This window comes from Peromyscus californicus, unplaced genomic scaffold (genome assembly GCF_007827085.1).
Source record: "Peromyscus californicus insignis strain IS unplaced genomic scaffold, ASM782708v3 Scaffold_24__1_contigs__length_46423439, whole genome shotgun sequence".
Taxonomy (NCBI): Eukaryota; Metazoa; Chordata; class Mammalia; order Rodentia; family Cricetidae; genus Peromyscus; species Peromyscus californicus.
The window spans coordinates 45,750,676-45,772,515 of NW_026294535.1; the positions used below are offsets into that span (position 1 = coordinate 45,750,676).

The 21,840-nt window shown below is 35.8% G+C and overlaps 2 protein-coding genes across 2 annotated transcripts; both read right to left on the reverse strand.

Moving 5' to 3' along the window:
* Positions 1 to 3,173: 3,173 nt before the first annotated feature.
* On the reverse strand, positions 3,174 to 4,136 carry LOC128120070 (olfactory receptor 6C6-like). The gene has a single exon (XM_052753823.1). It carries the CDS (start codon positions 4,131 to 4,133, stop codon positions 3,174 to 3,176), a length of 960 nt encoding a protein of 319 aa, XP_052609783.1. The 5' UTR covers positions 4,134 to 4,136.
* An 11,853-nt stretch (positions 4,137 to 15,989) lies between these two features.
* LOC128120071 (olfactory receptor 6C6-like) lies at positions 15,990 to 16,952 on the reverse strand. The gene has a single exon (XM_052753824.1). The coding sequence runs from the start codon at positions 16,947 to 16,949 to the stop codon at positions 15,990 to 15,992; it is 960 nt and encodes a 319-aa protein (XP_052609784.1). The 5' UTR covers positions 16,950 to 16,952.
* Positions 16,953 to 21,840: the final 4,888 nt, after the last annotated feature.

Here is a 21,840-nt window from a genome sequence, read left to right on the forward strand (position 1 = left end):
TAAATGGGACAGTTTGGAGGGAGGAAAGGGAAGGGGAAAATGATATCATTATAATATAAAAAAGAATGAGTTCATAAAGTTATAAACAGGATTGCAATGTGTCTCCCACAGTTTTGTTTTCTTCTAAGGATTATTTCATAAACCCCTCTGCAAAGAGAATGAGACTTGAGGAATGGGATGTCCCACTCCCATGAAGAGGCACTATGAAAAGATGACAGTTTTTTAGGACCTGGCATTTCAACATACCTTCTTTTTACACTTATCTAAGTAATGATTTATTCTTTTGAACTTTAAGCAAATCCAAAAACTATTGACAAAAAGGAATGAAAGCTGCCAAAGAATAAGTGCAATGGACAGCAGCTTCACCAAATCAGGGCAGGGAGCACAGCCGGGGAGACCTCTAAATTCTTTTTAGGCTGGAAATCCACATATAAAGTGAAAATCAAACATTATTTATTTGAAATTTCACTTTTTAATTAAAATACTTTTCTTATGTAGTGATTTTACTGTGTTCTTTTGCCTTCTCAGTACTTCCCAGCTCCTCCCACTTCCCTAAATACCCAACTTTATGTTCTCACTCAAAAAAAGAAGGAAAGAAAACCACTAAGACAAAAATAACAAAACAAAAGGAAAACACACAAAGCATGAAGTCCCTTTCCTGTGGATAGGGGAACAGCATTCTCTAAGTTGCCTGAAAAATCACTTGTGGACACCAGATTTTTTTTTTAAATTTAATCTTTTTAAATTAACATTTTTCATTTATTTCACATGCCCACCACAATTTCCCCTCCTTCCTCTCCTCCTGTCCCCTCCCCACTCCCATCTACCCCCTCTCCATCTGCTACTCCTCCTCTCTATTCAGAATGGTGCAGGCCTCCCATGGGCTTGAACAAAGCATGGAACATTCAGTTGCGGTGGTAGCACCAAACTCCTTCCTCTGCATCAAGGCTAGGCTAGGTAATCCAGCATGGAGAACAGGTTCCCAAAAGCCAGCTAAGTTCCAGGGACAGGGACAGGTCCTGATCTCACTGCTAGGAGCCTTACAAACAGACCAAGTTACACAAATGTCACACACATGCATAGGGCCTAGGTCAGTCCCATACAGGCTTTGTATCTATTGGTCCAGAGTCCATGTGTTCCCAGGAGCTCAGGTCAGCTGTCTCTGTGGGTTCTTTTGTCATAATCTTGGTTTCCCTGGCTTGTAAATCCCTCCTCCCTTTCTTTAGGAAGACTCCTGGAGCTTGGCCCAGTGCTTGCCTGTGGATCTCTGCATCTGCTTCCATCAGTTACTGGATAAAGACTCTCTGATGAGAATTAGGGTAGTTACAAATCTAATTACAGTAGATGGCCACTTCAGGCACCCTCTCCACTATTGCTATGAGTTTTAACTGGGTCATCCTTGTGGATTCCTGGGAGTTTCTCTGGCACCAGGTTTCCCCCAAACCCTGAAAAGCCTCATCCTGCCCCCATCGAGCCTCTGCCCTTACTCCCCACTCCATCCAACCCCAACCTGCTTCCCATGCCCTGCCTCTCCAAACTGCTTCCTCAAGTTTCTATCACCCACTGTGCCAGGAGATATCTTCTATTTCCCCTTCTCAAGGAAATCCATGACGTGGACACTAGATTTAATGGCAAACAGATGTGGGAGGTTTCAGGGGAGTGACTCATAGGTAGAGACATTGAAGGAGTGGGGAAAGAAAGCATAGTAGAGAACTTGAGCCTTGAAAGCAGAGAGGATATTGTAGGAAGGAAGGGAACTTGGAGAGGTTATAGGGGAGCAGTGGGGAGAAATTTAGAGAAAAGAATAGTGATGTATGTATGAGAATGTCATAATGAAGGCCATGGCTTTGTATGGTGATTTTAAAAATTAAAATAATGTGTCTCAGAGGTTGTGTTGTTTTCATTTTTATTTATATCCAGGAAAAATAAGAGAAAAGGTGAAGAAAAAACATCAATATCACATTTTACGTAGTTCTGTAAATGGAGGCTTTTCTCTGTCCTGCCCCGCAGAACCTTATAATAATTGCAAATGCTTAGCCAATGGCTCAGGCTTATTACTGTCTAGCTCTTACATTTAAATTAATCCATTTCTGTTAATCTATGTATTGCTATGCGATCTGTGGTTTCCCAGTTCTTTCACATCTTGCTTCTTGGGTGGGTTGTAGCGTCTACCCCGAGTCCACCCTTCTTCACCTCCATCTTCAGTGTTATTCTACTACCTAACTTTATCCTACCTCACCATTGGCCAAACAGCTTTGTTTATCAATCAATGAGAGCAACACATATTCACAGGGTATGGAAAGATATGCCACAGCATAGTTCCATGGCTGTGAAATTTTCCAATGCATTTAGATTAAAATAAGTTATACTGTAGTATATAAGAGATACATCATTAATTTTGTAAAAAATGACTGAAGAACATTCATTAGAAAATTTTAATTTACAAATAGAAATTTCTTCAAACCAACATGTAAACAAATTACATGTTGACTTTTTCACAACTAGTATCATTTCTAGGATTCAGGACCATGAAGAAATATGAAAAATAGCACCAAAGCATGAAGTCAAATTATTTCTTCCTATGAAGCCATCAAAATACATCAACTAATTGTCAATTATAACTCTACAGGAGAAACAATTCATTCTTTTAATGTATTATACTTCTCATTACAGTCCCCTTGAAGCTTTATTTCCTTCATTTATCTCATAAGGTTCATTATGTGGATGCTTCCTTCTAGAAGACTAATTTTATTTTTAAATTGACTCAGACTTTCTAGTTATTTTCCATAACAATCTCCTTCACACTAAAGAGTAATTTCATACTCTATACTTGCCTCTATGCTTAGCAATGCTAATAAAATATTAAAGTGCTAATGAAATGATTAGCAATTAATATATATATATAGAATTATTCCATTATATCTAACACCATTCAATTACACAATTCATTTAGTAAATAAACCTATCATTTATGAGAAGAGAGATTTTTTGAGTAAAGTTAGAATTACACATTGTGGATTGAAGAAGTGATTCAGATGATCTATTCTGAAAGATGAGCATAGAGCAGTAAGAATACTTACTATGATCTAAGTAGTAAAGGAGAGAAATGGCATAAGACACATGGATATATTTGACAATCATTTTCATTTTTTCAGTCATGCTACAACAACATGCTATTTAAGCCTAAATCTTAATTCACTGTTTTGAGCAGAACAAAATCTGTGAAGTACCTGTTTGAAAGCTTCCTTCACCTGCTGGTTCCTGAGGGTGTAAATGAAAGGGTTTAGCAAAGGGGCCACAGAAGTGTTGAGCACAGCTACACCTTTATTTAGAGTCACCCTTTCCTTGGCTGATGTTTTCATGTACATGAAGATACAACTCCCATAAGTAATGGAGACAACAACCATGTGTGAGGAGCAGGTGGAAAAGGCCTTTCTCCGTTGTTGAGCTGAAGGGAACTTGAGGATGGTTTTGATGATGAGTGTGTAGGAGAGGATCACTAAGATCAAGGTGATGACGAGTGTCATCACAGCTACGACAAAAGCCATCCATTCTATGAATCGTGTGTCTGTGCAAGACAGCTGGAGGAGAGGAGAAGTGTCACATAGGAAGTGATCTATGGTTTTGGAAGCACAGAATTCCAGTTTGAGTCCCAACATCAAAGGAGGGAAGATGGATAAGAACCCAGTCACCCAGGAGCTGATGACCAGCAGGTGGCACACTTTGCTGTTCATGATAATGGGGTAGTGCAGTGGTTTGCAGATAGCTACATAGCGATCATAGGACATGGCAGCCAGGAGGTAAAACTCTGTGACTAGTAATAGAAAGAAGAAGAAAAACTGAGCTACACAAGCATTGTAGGAAATTGTTTTGTCTCCAGTGAGAATGCTCATCAAGAACCGTGGGATGCAGGCAGATGTGAATGCAATTTCTAGGAAGGAGAAATTCCGGAGGAAGAAATACATTGGAGTCTTGAGGCGGAGATCCAGCAGGGTGAGGAGGATGATCACTAAGTTCCCCATCAGGCTCAAGATGTAATTGAAAAACAGAAACAGGAAAATCAGAATTTGTAGATGAGGGTCATCTGTCAGCCCCAGCAAAATGAACACTATCTCGACAGATTGGTTCTTCATTTTTCTTTTTTTTCTACTAAGTCTACAGGGGAAAAAAAAAAAAAAAAACAACTAAATTTAAAAGTTGTTCCTTTTACATCCTAGAACATTCTAGTTTGAGAAGTTTAAACAGTGATATTTTTAAGTATCAACTTAGAGTTCATCCCATGTGCAGGTCCTTTGCCTTTTCAGCATGTTTATTAGAACTCTTATTTTCTGTCTGTACAAACTTACAGGAGGCATGTCAGTCATTCGACAGAGAGCTCCTCAGCTTCGTTAATGTCCATCAGTGCCTGTCCTTTTAATATACTTTATCCCAGTGGATTGTTCAAGGGTGTGATATTTTGAAATTTAATTTCAAAATGAAATGCCTTAAGAGTAATATAATGTTTATAGGAGATTCTTTCTTTCCCAGGAGCCATAAACCTAATGATTTAAGGATACATATGTAACACAAATGTTGAAAAGTCTTATAACAAAAAACCCAGAGCCAGATATTGGGATAAATGATGAAAGATCAGAGAGAAAAGGAACAAGCTGCTGCCAAGTCTTACTTCAAGGACTCTTTAGCCTGAAAAGCCAATGTGGTGATATATTGTGTACCGTAATAAAATTTGCTTGAGAATCAGAGAACAGAACAAGCCACTAGATTAAACATAGATGTCAGGCAGTTGGCACATACCTTTAATCCCAATAATTGGGAGTCACATTCCTTTAATCCCAGCACTTCAGATCTCGCACCTTTAATCCCAGTATTTGGGAAGCACACAGGCCATTAATCCCAGCACTAGGAAGGAAGTGATGGCTGGGCAGAGAAAGGTATGTAAGGCATGGGAAGACAGGAACTAAAGGCTATTTCAGCTGGACCCCTTTTGATGGAAGACTCAGAGATATTCAATCAGAGGATTCGTGGAGTTGGTGAGGTGAGACATGGCAGTGGCTTGTTCCTTTGTCTCTCTGATCTTTCAGCATTTACCCCAATATCAGTCTCCCAGGGTTTTATTACAAGACCTTTTAGAATTCGTGCTACATACACATATAGGAAATTTCTAAGAAGGAAAAACTTCAAAGAGTAAAATAATGTGATTGTAAAATGTATTCTAATATGTTAAAAGTTTTAAATAGATTTGTCATTTAAACCAGCTAACATAAAATCCTTTTTAGTATTCTTTCCCATTACTGTCCTCTGTCTCATGATGGGTGTCAGAGGGAAAAAAAAGATCTTTATGAAAAAAATAACAACCTATACATTGCAAACTGGTGTTTCATGTATATATGCAAGGTTTATTCATCTATTAGAGTTACATAAGACAAATACTTTGTATTTCTAGAGTATCTGATTCAATAATGATCCTTCTTATATTCCATCATGTTTATAGTCCTTTAAGTGTCAAAAGTAATAGTTGTATGTTAATAATTACAATATTCTTAATGTTTCTAAAGTGCATGTGCTCTGTATACTACACAGGAATTAAGATGGCATATAAATTTCCAGTTAAACATTTAAATTGTTAATAGATTAAAATGACACATGAACAACAATCTGTATCTGGCTTTCGTGAACACATCTACTGTTTAGTAGCTAGAATTGGTGTGTTGAGTTTACTTCATTCAATCCAACAAAACTTAAACTAATTTATTCTTAGTGATTTTGTTTTATGGCTAGTGATACCATTTTTTTTTAGATATTTTCATATATCAAACATAGGTGAGGTCAGTTGTTTTTCTTATGAGGATCCAAATTATGCATCTCTAGTGTTATCCCAGATTCAACTTCCTTTCCAATGTAATATCATTTGGAATAGTTTGATGATGCTCCTAGGGAGAGCAACATATCATGTTTTTCGTATTTCTGAGGTTTTAAAATAGATAGGATCTACTGGTGTGAGATACACAGGAAATTACTGTACACATAGAGAAATATATACCTATCTTCACATGTTAAGAAAATCATGGAGTGAAGAGAATGATAAAGAATTATGAAAGCTTAAAAAGTTCTTATTTTTTGCTCATGTGAACTAACTCAAAGAAAATAAATGTAATATTGTGGAAGATAATTTCTTAATATAAGTGTACAATGGATAGGTCTTTTAAACAGGGAATGATTATGTTACTAATGTGCATCCTGCTTATTTCCTAGTGTACAAACAAAGGCAGGAGCATGTTTCAAGTGAGCATGATTAGAAGGAAAAAAATGCATAGAAAGTCCATAGTAAGTTTAAAGCACAGTACATAGTAAGAATGAAATGGACACACATTTTAGATAGTATTCATAGGACCATTAGATTATTGAAACGTATCAACAATCTTTTGTGTACTGAGAAATATATATGTATGTATGTATGTATGTATATATATATATATATATATATATATATACACACACACACACACACACTATATGTGTATCACTGTTTCCCCAATGTTATATACTTGAAATTAAATGGGTTAGATCAACCATTAAAAAAAACTACTGTGATTTGAATTTACTGCAGGGGACAACTAAGAGAGACTGTTTTCAGAAAGTCAAAGTTTTAAAATTACTCTGTTTTATAAAAGATTTTATGCAACACTTTACTCAAATTCTAATTATAAGTCAGTTTGTAGAGCCAGGCTACTATGAAGAATTAGTGACATCTCTAGGGAAAAAATTCCTACTAGGTGCTTCTTAAATTATCACAATAAAATGATTTAAGACATTTCAAGTAGAAAATGTATTTTAGGTACACCATGTGTTTTGCATTGATGATGATAATAGAATCATTGGCACCCTGTAAAGCATAAATTGTTCATTTGAAAACAGTACAAATATGAAATAAACATATGGGGCAGTAAATGATAATTGAAAATAAATGTACTTTCCTTTGTCAGTTACAGGAATTTACAGAAGGAGATTTCTGAGCTTTGGACCTGTAAATGGTTTCTGCAGGATTGAAGGCTTGAGACAGAGTTCTCTAGGCAGGTGAAGCAGCCTTAGATAAAGGAACTATATACCAAGCCAGACTCGGCTTGAAAAAATAGTCAGCATCCTCAAATTTATTCATCTATAATATAATCACATGATTAATACTGTAACACTTACCATGGAATTTCCTCATTTGAAACTATTGATTTGTTCTGCCTCAACAATTACATAACCACACATCCTCACATGATATACTAAAAGGGATAACAACACCAATTACACTATAAGATGATGTGATCACAATCTAGTAAATATAATTGAATGCATTGAATTTTGTTGGGTATTATAAATATCAAATAAAAATTAAAATATTACCTGCTGTTACATCATTGCTACATCTCACTTGTAATAATTTACAATCATTTCTCTATAAAAAGATATTAAAATACTAGCCTTTTATTGATTCAATGGCTCTCCTCAGTTGTATATGTAGATTCCTGGTGTATGTGCCCTTGCATATTTCAGCCATTATCCTGGTAAACATAGAGTATGGTTGGACCATTCTGGCTCACTTCATCCTAACTTAAAATACGTGACCGATTTTCACATTGTCTTAGAGATAATAGTTTTGACTAATTTATTGCTTAGTGGGAAGGTGCATGAAATCACCATTTCTATTGCTTACTACAACTCACTTATCAGGAGTATTATAAACCTGGTTAAGTGTGACATACAGAACAATATGAAAATTCACTGTGTCTGATGTAATGGAAGAGCTGTGCCTCTGTGTCCTATTGGAAATCATCTAAGAACAATGAATTCTCAGGGTGACTGCAAACCAAGACCATCATTTCCTAAGGGACTGACAGATTTAGGTACAGAAGTACTTTTTATGGAAATAAAAATATATGCACAAACTGTTACTTTTTAAAGCTATGACTCTAGAAAATTAGTTCCAGAATTGTGTTTGATTTATATCACATGTCCATCTTTTGAAATTATAGTTACACAGTTCTGGGTTTAGAATCAGAGAAAATAAAGAATATTTCAAGTGGCTATAAAAATTAATAATTTTAGATGTGAAAAGATAACCTGTCATAGACCAATTAACTCTAATCTGAGTGTGTTATTCTACAAATACCCAATTACATCTGGCTTATTTCTTTTTGTTCTTTTTTTAAAGATTTATTTACTTATTATGTATACAGTATTCTGTCTGCATGTAAGACTCCAGGCTAGAAGATGGCACCAGATCTCATTGCAGATGGTTGTGAGCCATCATGTAGTTGCTGGGAATTGAACTCAGGACCTGTGGAGGACAGTCAGTGCTCTTAACCTCTAAGCCATCTCACCAGCCCATCTGGCTTATTTCTTTAACAATTCATCACATAAGTGCTTGGAGGGATTTCAATCTTGCGTACAGCTGCATAGATATTTTTGTAAGGAAATACCATTCCTCTCTTAGAGGTCAGTTTCTAGGAGAAAAATTTCTTCAATTTCAACAATTAGAACGGTACACTAATGTCTAAAATAGTGCACATGCACATTATAAAGTATAATTTAAAAACTTAAGTCCATGTTCATATGTGCAGCACTAATTAGACTCAGGGGATTATAAAAAATGCAAAAGAAAGTGACATGAGCTTGGGCGATACTTGGTTAGAGGGATATTCAGGAGGAGCTGGACAGTGAATATGCTCAAAATGCATTTTATACATGTGTGAAATTCTCAAAGAATAGACAGAATATTTCAAAATTCTGTAATATTTAACAACAGTCTTTAGCATTTTGATGAAGTCCTCAAATAGGAATTTTTGAATAAGAAGTAAACCATAAGTGAATCTAAACTATATTTCTCTGTGAGATTTAAGCAATTCCCAACAGCAATGTATCAGGACCCTTGTTTCTTACATCCTCAACCACAGAGTAGGGTTTTCGTTTTAAATTTCTATTCAAGGTGTATTTATAGGTGCTGTAGGGAGGGCTTAATAGTTAAGAATATTTAAGATGAGGTACAAGCTGGTTCTTCCCTTGCAGAGGACTTGAACTCCTCTCCTAGGCCCCACATTGCCTGGTTCACAACCACCTGTAACTACAGCTCTTCAGGTCTGACACCTTCTTATGGCCTCCAGAGACAGTACACTTACATGTGCAACCCTACACAGAGACATACACATATATGTACTCAAAGTGCATTTTATAGGTTGTACATACTTTTCAGAATAATTGTGTGACTCCTTCTCTCTACTTTCATAAAAACATTTTTCTTTTCCACATATGACAAAAAGCACGTGACCTTTGTCTTGGGGAATCTGACTTATTGTTTTATATGTTGAGCTCTAGTTCTATCCCTTTTCCTGAAACTAACATGATTTTGTTGTTTGGGGGGGCTGAAAATTACTAATTATGTTTATCTACTTCATTTTCTTAATATATCTCCCTATTGACAGTCACTTAGGCTGACTCCATGATATAGATATTGTGAAAAGTATTGCAATAAACATGGCTATTCACTCATATCTTGTATAGTGACTGACACCTGTGAGTGTATACTTTGGAGTGGTTGATCTGTTAAACATTGCGATTATATTTATAGTTATTCACTCATATCTTGTATAGTGACTGACACCTGTGAGTGTATACTTTGGAGTGGTTGATCTGTTAAACATTGCGATTATATTTATAGTTATTTTGTGATGTCTTTGTACTATATAGTGAGTGTAGCAATCTGCATTCACACTGGCAGTATATCAGGATTCCTTTGCCTACATCCTTACCAGCTTTCATTATTTTTAGAAAGAAGATTCTATTTCATGTTGCTATAATAATTTTATGATAGACTGAGGAGAAAAAGAAAAGAAGGACAAAATCATCACATTGAACAACTGAAACAGCAAGAGGAAAAATGAGGGAAAAATTACAAAATACTGGCATAGGTAAGGACTTTCTGAATATGTTACTTAGGAAATAAGGCGTATAGATGGAATCCTCTGAAATTTAAAAGACAGTGTATAGCAATACAAACTGCTATTTGAATGAATGGGAAGTCCACAAAATCAGACAATATTTGTCAAGTACGTATTTAACAGAGGATTCATGTAGAACATAAAATAACCCCTCAAAACAGCAAACATCAAGAAAAACAACTATTCAATAAAAATGGGACCGGGAACACATTCAATAAAAAAGAAGGCCCTGAAAATAAGTATATAAATCTATTAACATTTTAAAAGCTGTTAAATATTCTTAGTCAATAAAGACATGAAAATCAAATTGCTTTGAACATTCTATGTAGCATAACCCAGCCAGAGTGGCTATTATCAAAGAAACAAATGAAAGGGTGTGGTGAATTCTGTGGAGATTGTAACAGCTATAACCATAATATAAGTCATAATAAATATTAAAACACTTTAGTGTTTTAGTTTCTTAAACAGCTAAAACAGAACTATGTGACTCATCTACCCCATTCCTTGAGCTACCATAGAAATCCTTGCACATCAATATTCATAGTTTCTCTACTTATAATAGCTAGGAATTAGAATAATCCTAGTTGATCATCAACTGATTGATGAATAATGGAATTGTGAAATATACACACAATAGAATTTTGTTTAGGAGTAAAAAGAAGAAAGAAAAGATCAAAATTATGAAATTTGTGTGGAAATATTTGAAATGAAGAGGTAAAAGTAAATGAAGAGTTTACCTAAAAGCGGTAACACAGAAAGTCAAATGTCACTTCTTTTCTCTCATATGTGGATTCCACCTTCAAAATTTTAGATTTCTTTGCTCAAGTTGAAGTAATGTTTGTACATGTGAGAGAATTAGAAAAGAACCATAGGAGAAGGAGAAAGAGGGCAGGATATGGAGGGTATGAGAACAGGTGTGATATGAAAGTTGGGGGATACTGAGAGTGAAAAGGCTTAAGAGAGGGTGGGAGGTAAGAAGTATAGAGGAGAGAAAACAGTAGGAGGTGTTAATCAAAACTAAAGACAGTTAAAAAAGCCACATGGAAACCACATTACTATGTAAGCTAATTTAATAGTATATCTAACTTTTGTCAATGAATTGAATTAAGGTATAGTGCCAGCATGAATAATACTCGTCCCAGAACCATGTGTTACCAAAGGAAAACATTAGTGCCCAAAGTATAATACCTCTCTAGAATTTGGTGAAAGAGCCTCCTAGTGCCTCTCAAACAAAACAGGCTATTGGCATTTCTTATGGTTTCACACTGTAGATAGGTGATGACTATATTATTGAAGATATCTCATCGTTTAGCTGCAATACACACAGAAATAAAGATGGAACTAAGGTAGAAGCTTAAGCCCTGATGGCATGATTTCATATTGGAGGAATTTGCCATGCAGGTTGTTGAGAGAGAAAAATCCGTGTTTTACTCAGCTGTGGACTCTGAAGACCAAATAGTTAAATGGTCTGGCAAATTGTTGCATTCCTGGTGCAATAGTGGCATGATTCTTATGGCGGTCACTAATCACTTTTTGATTTAACTTAATGCTGCTTCAAAGAAGGAAGTTCCTGCTTATTGTAAACCTCATCAAAAGCTCATGACTAGTGAGGCCCTAGGTCTTGGGGAATAAGCTATTATTGGGACATGTTATGGCTATCATTATGTCTTCAAAGTATTTGTTTATGGCCATAGATTAGCACTTATCACCATTAATATTGGTAAGAGTATTTATTGTTGATTAGAGTAGATGTTTGTTATTGTGAAGACTTGTAACTGGCCAACAGGTTAAAAAAAAGTGACTATTGATATGTATGCTAATATATATTTGTATGTATGTATATATGTATGTATGTGTATATGTCTTCCCCTCTTGGGCTCAGGAAACAGCACAATGCCTAAGAGTTGAGTAAAAGAATTTAAGAGTCAGGAGAAGAGGAGGTAGGCCATGAACCCCTATCTTCTGTGTATGACATAGTTGTTGCACTTATGGTCTAACAACACCAATAGTCACTTGCACATGGGTAAGTCCCTCAACATTCCAGCCTGAGTCATCTCTCCTCTCCCATGAGAACAGTGAATGGCTGCTGATGGATAGGAAGATATTTTCTTCAGTGTCATAGCCAGTGGTATGCTTCCCATGCTCTGGTAAATGACTCCCCACTCAAGTTTAAGGGATTCCACTAGAAGGACTGGGAGGACAAGAGAAGGTAATAGAGGTGAAAATGACCAATGTATATTATATAATTGTGTGAAACTGTCCAATAAACTAATTTTTGAAAACATGATAAGGAACTGATTTATAAAGGAGAAAGAAAATACATTATAAAGAGATCATGATTCTATCTGAAGCTGATATTACACAGGAGTAATGAATCTAGTTTTTAATCATTTAATTAGATGTACCATTATCACTTGTTAAGGAGTCTGTCTCTTCTCTACCATTTGTTTTTGACACTTGTCAAGAGTCATGGCTGTAGCTGTATATATTTATATTCTATTAGTCATCTGCTTGTTTTCATTCCAATACCATTCACTATGTTTTTTCACTATGGGTTTGAAGCATAAATTTAAATTGTCTATTGAGAAATCTCAGCACTATTCTATTTTTATCAAGATTTTTTTTTTTGCCTATGTTGAATCTATGGTGATTTTGTATGTATTTTAGTATTGTTCTCTGCTCTTATGAAGATCGGCATGGGTGTTGCGACTGTGACTACTAAATCTTGGGTTGCTTCAGATAATATGGCCACTGATACAATATAACTTGTTCAAGATAATGAACATGGGATATTTTGCATGTTTTAGTATCTTGTATTACCTATCTCCAGTATATATTTTTATTATACATATTTCATCTTAATGGATAGGTTTTTTTTTTTGTTTTTTTGTTTGTTTGGAGACAGGGTTTCTCTGTGTAGTTTTGGTGCCTGTCCTGGAACTCACTCTGTAGACCAGGCTGGCCTCAAACTCACAGAGATTCGCATGGCTCTGCCTCCTGAGTGCTGGGATTAAAGGCGTGTGCAACCACCACCTGGCTTAAAATCCAGCTAATTTTTAAAATAATTACATTCCCCACTCTTTAATCAGAATACAGGATGTTCCATCCTTCAATCCACTGTTCTGTTTTCCCTACAAATGAAATAACCAGGGTTTTCCCAAACAGTAGTGTGCTCTTGTTTTCTGTAACACCTCCCTAAATACCAAACTTTATGTTCTCACTCAAAAAAAAAAAAAAAAAAAAAGAAAGAAAGAAGGAAGGAAAGAAAACCAATAAGACAAAAATAACAAAACAAAAGGAAAACACACAAAGCATGAAGTCCCTTTCGTGTGGATAGGAGAACAGCATTCTCTAAGTTGCCTGAAAGATCACTAGATTTTTTTTTTTTTTTTTGGTTTTTCGAGACAGGGTTTCTCTGTGTAGCTTTGCACCTTTCCTGGAACTCACTTGGTAGTCCAGGCTGGCCTCGAACTCACAGAGATCCGCCTGGCTCTGCCTCCCGAGTCCTGGGATTAAAGGCGTGCGCCACCACCGCCCGGCTAGATTTTTTTTTTTTATATTTAAGCTTTTTAATTAATATTTTTCATTTTTCACATGCCCACCACAATTTCCCCTCCTTCCTCTCCTCCTGTCCCCTCCCCACTCCCATCTACCCCCTCTCCATCTGCTACTCCTCTCTCTCCATTCAGAATGGTGCAGGCCTCCCATGGGCTTGAACAAAGCATGGAACATTCAGTTGCGGTGGTAGCACCAAACTCCTTCCTCTGCATCAAGGCTAGGCTAGGTAATCCAGCATGGAGAACAGGTTCCCAAAAGTCAGCTAAGTTCCAGGGACAGGGACAGGTCCTTATCTCACTGCTAAGAGCCTTACAAACAGACCAAGCTACACAATTGTCACACAAATGCATAGGGCCTAGGTCAGTCCCATACAGGCTTTGTATCTATTGGTCCAGAGTTCATGTGTTCCCAGGAGCTCAGATCAGCTGTCTCTGTGGGTTCTTTTGTCATAATCTTGGTTTCCCTGGCTTGTAAATCCCTCCTGCCTTTCTTTAGGAAGACTCCTGGAGCTTGGCCCAGTGCTTGCCTGTGGATCTCTGCATCTCCTTCCATCAATTGCTGCATAAAGACTCTCTGATGACAATTAGGATAGTTACAAATCTGATTACAGTAGATGGCCACTTCAGTCACCCTCTCCACTACTGCTATGAGTTTTAACTGGGTCATCCTTGTGGATTCCTGGGAGTTTCTCTGGTACCAGTTTTCCTCAAAACTCTGAAATGCCCCGCACCCCATCAGCCTCTGCCCTTACTCCCCACTTCATCCCACCCCAACCTGCTCCCCATGCTCTGCCTTCCCAATCTGCTTCCTCAAGTTTCTATCACCTACCTGCCAGGAGATCTCTTCTATTTCCCCTTCTCAAGGAAATCCATGACGTGGACACTAGATTTAATGGCAAACAGATGTGGGTGTGTTCAGGGGGGTGACTGATAGGTAGAGACATTGAAGGAGTGGGGAAAGAAAGCATAGTAGAGAACTTGAGCCTTGAAAGCAGAGAGGAGATTGTAGGAAGGAAGGGAACTTGGAGAGGTTATAGGAGAGCAGTGGGGAGAAATTTAGAGAAAAGAATCGTGATGTGTATATGAGAATGTCATAATGAAGGCCATGGCTTTGTATGGTGATTTTTAAAAATTAATAAAAATAATGTGTCTCAGAGGTTGTGTTGTTTTCATTTTTATTTATATCCAGGAAAAAATAAGAGAAAAGGTGAAGAAAAAACATCAATATCACATTTTATGTAGTTCTGTAAATGAAGGCTTTTCTCTGTCCTGCCTCGTCCCATAGCCATTTCCAAATAATCAGAGCCATATAATAATTGCAAATGCTTAGCCAATGGCTCAGGCTTATTACTGCCTAGCTCTTACATTTAAATTTACCCATTTCTATTAATCTATGTATTGCAACATGGCCCATGGTTTACCAGTTCTTTCACATCTTGCTTCTCATGTGGGTTGCAGCATCTACCCTTCTTCAAGTCCATCTTCAGTTTGATTCTACTGCTAACTTTATTCTACCTCACCACTGGACAAAGAGCTGTATTTATCAATCAATGAGAGCAACACATATTCACAGGGTACAGAGAGACATCCTACAGCATAGTTTCATGGCTGTGAAATTTTCCAATGCATTTAGATTAAAATAAGTTATACTGTAGTATATAAGAGATACATCATTAATTTTGTAAAAAATGACTGAAGAACATTCATTAGAAAATTTTAATTTACAAATAGAAATTTCTTCAAACCAACATGTAAACAAGTTACATATTGACTTTTTCACAACTAGTATCATTTCTAGGATTCAGGACCATGAAGAAATATGAAAAACAGCATCAAAGCATGAAGTCAAGTTATTTCTTCCTATGAAGCCATCAAAATACATCAACTAATTATTAATTATAACTCTACAGGAGAAACAATTCATTCTTTTACATGCTTTATACTTCTCATTACAGTCCCCTTGAAGCTTTATTTCCTTCATTTATCTCATAAGGTTCATCATATGGATCCTTCCTTCTAGAAGACTAATTTTATCTTTAAATTAACTCAGATTTTCTGGTTATTTTCCATAGCAACCTCATTCACACATACTCTGTACTTGCCTCTATGCTTAGCAATGCAAAATATTAAACTGCTAATGAAATGATTAGCAATTAATATACATAAAAATTATTCCATTATATCTAACAGCGTTCAATTACACAATACATTTAGGAAATAAACCTATCATTAATGAGAAGAGAGATTTTTGAGTAAAGATAGAATTATACATTGTGGATTGAAGAGGCAGTTTCTTCCCAATGATTCAGAAGACCTATTCTGAAAAATGAGCATAGAGCAATAAGAATGCTTACTATGATCTAAGTAGTAAAGGAGAAAACTAGCATAGGCCACAGTGGATATATTTGACAATCATTTTCATTTTTTTCAGTCATGTTACAACAGCATGCTATTTATGCCTAAATCTTAATTCACTGTTTTGAGCAGAACAAAATCTGTGAAATACCTGTTTGAAAGCTTCCTTTACCTGCTGGTTCCTTAAGGTGTAAATGAAAGGGTTTAGCAAAGGGGCCACAGAAGTGTTGAGCACAGCTACACCTTTATTTAAAGTCACCCTTTCCTTGGCTGATGTTTTCATGTACATGAAGATACAACTCCCATAAGTAATGGAGACAACAACCATGTGTGAGGAACAGGTGGAAAAGGCCTTTCTCCGTTGTTGAGCTGAAGGGAACTTGAGGATGGTTTTGATGATGACTGTGTAGGAGAGGATCACTAAGATCAAGGTGATGACGAGTGTCATCACAGCTATGACAAAAGCCATCCATTCTATGAATCGTGTGTCTGTGCAAGACAGCTGGAGGACAGGAGAAGTGTCACATAGGAAGTGATCTATGGTTTTGGAAGCACAGAATTCCAGTTTGAGTCCCAACATCAAAGGAGGGAAGATGGATAAAAACCCAGTCACCCAGGAGCTGATGACCAGCAAGTGGCACACTTTGCTGTTCATGATAATGGGGTAGTGCAGTGGTCTGCAGATGGCAACATAGCGATCATAGGACATGGCAGCCAGGAGGTAAAACTCTGTGATTAGTAACAGAAAGAAGAAGAATAATTGAGCTACACAAGCATTGTAGGAAATTGTTTTGTCTCCAGTGAGAATGCTCATCAAGAACCGTGGGATGCAGGCAGATGTGAATGCAATTTCTAGGAAGGAGAAATTCCGGAGGAAGAAATACATTGGAGTCTTGAGGCGGAGGTCCAGCAGGGTGAGGAGAATAATCACTAAGTTCCCCATCAGGCTCAAGATGTAATTGAAAAACAGAAACAGGAAAATCAGAATTTGTAGATGAGGGTCACCTGTCAGTCCAAGCAAAATGAACACTATCTCCACAGATTGGTTCTTCATTTCTTTCTTTTTCTACTAAGTCTAGAGGGAAAAAAATAAAAAAAAAAACAACTAAATTTAAAAGTTGTTCCTTTTACATCCTAGAACATTCTAGTTTGAGAAGTTTAAACAGTGATATTTTTAAATATCATCTTAGAGTTCATCCCATGTGCAGGTCCTTTGCCTTTTCAGCATGTTTATTAGAACTCTGATTTTCTGTCTGTACAAACTTACAGGAGGCATGTCAGTCATTCGACATAGAGCTCCTCAGTTTCGTTAATGTCCATCGGTGCCTGTCCTTTTGATATACTTTATCCCAATGGATTGTTCAAGGGTGTGATATTTTGAAATTTTGAGATGAAATCTCAAAATTTTAAAATGAAATGCCTTAAGAGTAAAAATATAATGTTTATAGGAGATTCTTTCTTTCCCAGGAGCCATAAACCTAATGATTTAAGGATACATATGTAACACAAATGTTGAAAGGTCTTATAACAAAAAACCTAGAGCCAGATGTTGGGGTAAATGATGAAAGATCAGAGAGAAAAGGAACAAGTCGCTGCCAAGTCTTACCTCAAGGACTCCTCAGCCTGAAAAGCCAATGTGGTGATATATTGTGTACCACAATAAAATTTGCTTGAGGATCAGAGAACAGAACATGTCACTAGATTAAACATAGATGTCAGGCTGTTTTGGCACACGCCTTTAATCCCAATAATTGGGAGTCACATGCCTTTAATCCCAGCACTTGAGATCTCGCACCTTTAATCCCATATTTGGGAAGCACACAGGCCATTAATCCCAGCACTAGGAAGGAAGTGATGGCTGGGCAGAGAAAGGTATATAAGGCATGGGAAGACAGGAACTAAAGGCTATTTCAGCTGGACCCCTTTTGATGGAAGACTCAGAGATATTCAATCAGAGGATTCGTGAAGTTAGTGAGGTGAGACATGGCAGTGGCTTGTTCCTTTGTCTCTCTGATCTTTCAGCATTTACCCCAACATCAGTCTCCCAGGTTTTTATTACAAGACCTTTTAGAATTCGTGCTACATACACATATGGGAAATTTCTAAGAAGGAAAAACTTCAATGAATAATTTTTACAATGTGATTGTAAAATGTATTCTAATATGTTACAAGTTTTAAATTGAGTTGTCATTTAAACCTGCTACCATAAAATCCTTTTTTGTTTGCTTTCCCATTACTGTCCTCTGTCTCATGATGGGTGTCAGAGAGGAAAAAAGATCTTTATGAAAAAAATAACAACCTATATATTGCAAACTGGTGTTTCATGTACATATGCAAAGTTCATTCATCTATTAGAGTTATATGAGACAAATATTTTGTATTTCTAGAGTATCTGATTCAATAATGATCCTTCATATATTACATCATGTTTATAGTTCTATAAGTGTCTAAAGTAAAATTTGTATGTTAATAATTACAATATCCTTAAGGTTTCTAAGATGCATATGCTCTGTATACTACACAGGAATTAAGATGGCATATAAATTCCCAGTTAAACTTTTAAATTGTTAGTAGATTAAAATGACACATGAACAACAGTCTGTATCTGGCTTTCATGAACACATCTACTGTTTAGTAGCTAGAATTGGTGTGTTGAGTTTACTTCATTCAATCCAACAAAACTTAAACTAATTCATTCTTAGTGATTTTGTTTTATGGCTAGTGATACCATTTTTTTTAGATATATTCGTATAACAAACACAGGTGAGGTCAGTTGTTTTTCTTATGAGGATCCAAATTATGCATCTCTAGTGTTATCCCAGATTCAACTTCCTTTCCAATGTAATATCATTTGGAATAGTTTGATGATGTTCCTAGGGAGAGCGACATATCATGTTTTTTGTATTTCTGAGGTTTTAAAATAGATAGGATCTACTGGTGTGAGATACACAGGAAATTACTGTACACATAGAGAAATATATACCTATCTTCACACATTAAGAAAATCATGGAGTGAAGAGAATGATAAACAATTATGAAAGCCTAAAGAGTTCTTATTTTTTACTCATGTGAACTAACTCAAGGAAAATAAATGTAATATTGTGGAAGATAATTTCTTAATATAAGTGTACAATGAATAGGTCTTTTAAACAGGGAATGGTTATGTTATTAATGTGCATCTTGCTTATTTCCTAGTGTACAAACAAAGGCAGGAGCATGTGAGCATGATCAGAAGGAAAAAAAAACACATAGAAAGTCCATAATAAGTTTAAAACACATTACATAGTAAGAATGAAATGGACACATATTTTAGACTCTATTCATAGTACCATTAGATTATTGAAACATATCAACAATCATTTGTGTACTGAAAAATATATATGTACACACACATATATGTATATATATATATATATGTATCACTATTTCACCAATTTTATATACTTGAAATTAAATGAGTTAGATCAAACATGAAAAATACCTACTGTTATTTGAATTTACTGTAGGGGACAACTAAGAGAGGCTGTTTTCAGAAGTCATAGTTTTAAAATTACTCTTTTTATAAAAGATTTTATGCAACACTTTACTCAAATTCTAGTTATAAGTCAGTCTGTAGAGCCTGGCTACTATGAAGAATTAGTGATATCTCTAGGGAAAAAATTCCTACTAGGTGCTTCTTAAATTATCACAATAAAATATTTAAGACATTTCAAGTAGAAAATGTATTTTAGGTACACCATGTGTTTTGCATTGATGATGATAATAGAATCATTGGCACCCTGTAAAGCATAAATTGTTCATTTGAAAACAGTACAAATATGAAATAAACATATGGGGCAGTAAATGATAATTGAAAATAAATGTACTTTCCTTTGTCAGTTACAGGAATTTACAGAAGGAGATTTCTGAGCATTTGGACCTGTAAATGGTTTCTGCAGGATTGAAGGCTTGAGACAGAGTTCTCTAGGCAGGTGAAGCAGCCTTAGATAAAGGAACTATATACCAAGCCAGCCTCGGCTTGAAAAAATAGTCAGCATCCTCAAATTTATTCATCTATAATATAATCACATGATTAATACTGTAACACTTACCATGGAATTTCCTCATTTGAAACTATTGGTTTGTTCTGCTTCAACAATTACAGAACCACACATCCAGGATGTGTGGTTCTGTAATTGTTCTATATACTGAAAGGGATAACAACACCAATTACACTATGAGATGATGTGATCACAATCTAGTAAATATAATTGCATTGAATTTTGTTGGGTATTATAAATATCAAATAAAAATTAAAATATTACCTGCTGTTACATCATTGCTACATCTCACTTGTAATAATTTACAATTATTTCTCTATAAAAAGATATTAAAATACTAGCCTTTTATTGATTCAATGGCTCTCCTCAGTTGTATATGTAGATTCCTGGTGTATGTGCCCTTGCATATTTCAGCCATTATCCTGGTAAACATAGAGTATGGTTGGACCATTCTGGCTCAGTTCATCCTAACTTAAAATACGTGACCGATTTTCACATTGTCTTAGAGATAATAGTTTTGACTAATTTATTGCTTAGTGGGAAGGTGCATGAAATCACCATTTCTATTGCTTACTACAACTCACTTATCAGGAGTATTATAAACCTGGTTAAGTGTGACATACAGAACAATATGAAAATTCACTGTGTCTGATGTAATGGAAGAGCTGTGCCTCTGTGTCCTATTGGAAATCATCTAAGAACAATGAATTCTCAGGGTGACTGCAAACCAAGACCATCATTTCCTAAGGGACTGACAGATTTAGGTACAGAAGTACTTTTTATGGAAATAAAAATATATGCACAAACTGTTACTTTTTAAAGCTATGACTCTAGAAAATTAGTTCCAGAATTGTGTTTGATTTATATCACATGTCCATCTTTTGAAATTATAGTTACACAGTTCTGGGTTTAGAATCAGAGAAAATAAAGAATATTTCAAGTGGCTATAAAAATTGATAAATTTAGATGTGAAAAGACAACCTGTCATAGACCAATTAACTCTAATCTGAGTGTGTTATTCTACAAATACCCCATTTCATCTGGCTTATTTCTTTAACAATTCATCACATAAGTGCTTAGAGGGATTTCAATCTTGCCTACAGGTGCATAGTTTATTTTGTAAGGAAATATCATTCCTTTCTTAGAGGTCAGTTTCTAGGAGAAAAATTTCTTCAATTTTAGCAATTAGAACAGTACACTAATGTCTAAGATAGTGCACATGCACATTAAAAAGTATAATTTAAAAACTTAAGTCCATGTTCATATGTGCAGCACTAATTAGACTCAGAGGACTATAAAAAGAGAAAAAGAAAGGGACGTGAGCTTCGGATATACTTGGTTAGAGGGATATTCAGGAGGAGCTGGACAGTGAATATGCTCAAAATGCATTTTATACATGTATGAAATTCTCAAAGAATAGACAGAATATTTCAAAATCCTGTAATATTTAACAACAGTGTTTAGCATTTGGATGAAGTCCTCAAATTAGAATTTTTGAATAAGAAGTAAACCATAAGTGAATCTAAACTAAATTCTCAACAACAGTGTATCAGGACCCTTGTTTCTTACATCCTCAACCACAGAGTGGGGTTTTTATTTTAAATTTCTATTCAAGGTGCATTTATAGGTGCTGTAGGGAGGGCTCAATAGTTAAGAATACTTAAGATGAGGTACAAGCTGGTTCTTCCCTTGCAGAGGACTTGAACTCTTCTCCTAGGCCCCACATTGCCTGGTTCACAACCACCTGTAACTACAGCTCTTCAGGTCTGACACCTTCTTATGGCCTCCAGAGACACTACACTTACATGCACAACCCCACACAGAGACATACACATATATGTACTCAAAGTGCATTTTATAGGTTGTACATACTTTTCAGAATAATTGTGTGATTCCTTTTCTCTA

Bases quoted from the DNA above. Each gene is read 5' to 3' on its own strand.
- LOC128120071 (XM_052753824.1), bottom strand. From the start codon at position 16,949: ATGAAGAACCAATCTGTGGAGATAGTGTTCATTTTGCTTGGACTGACA.
- LOC128120070 (XM_052753823.1), bottom strand. From the start codon at position 4,133: ATGAAGAACCAATCTGTCGAGATAGTGTTCATTTTGCTGGGGCTGACA.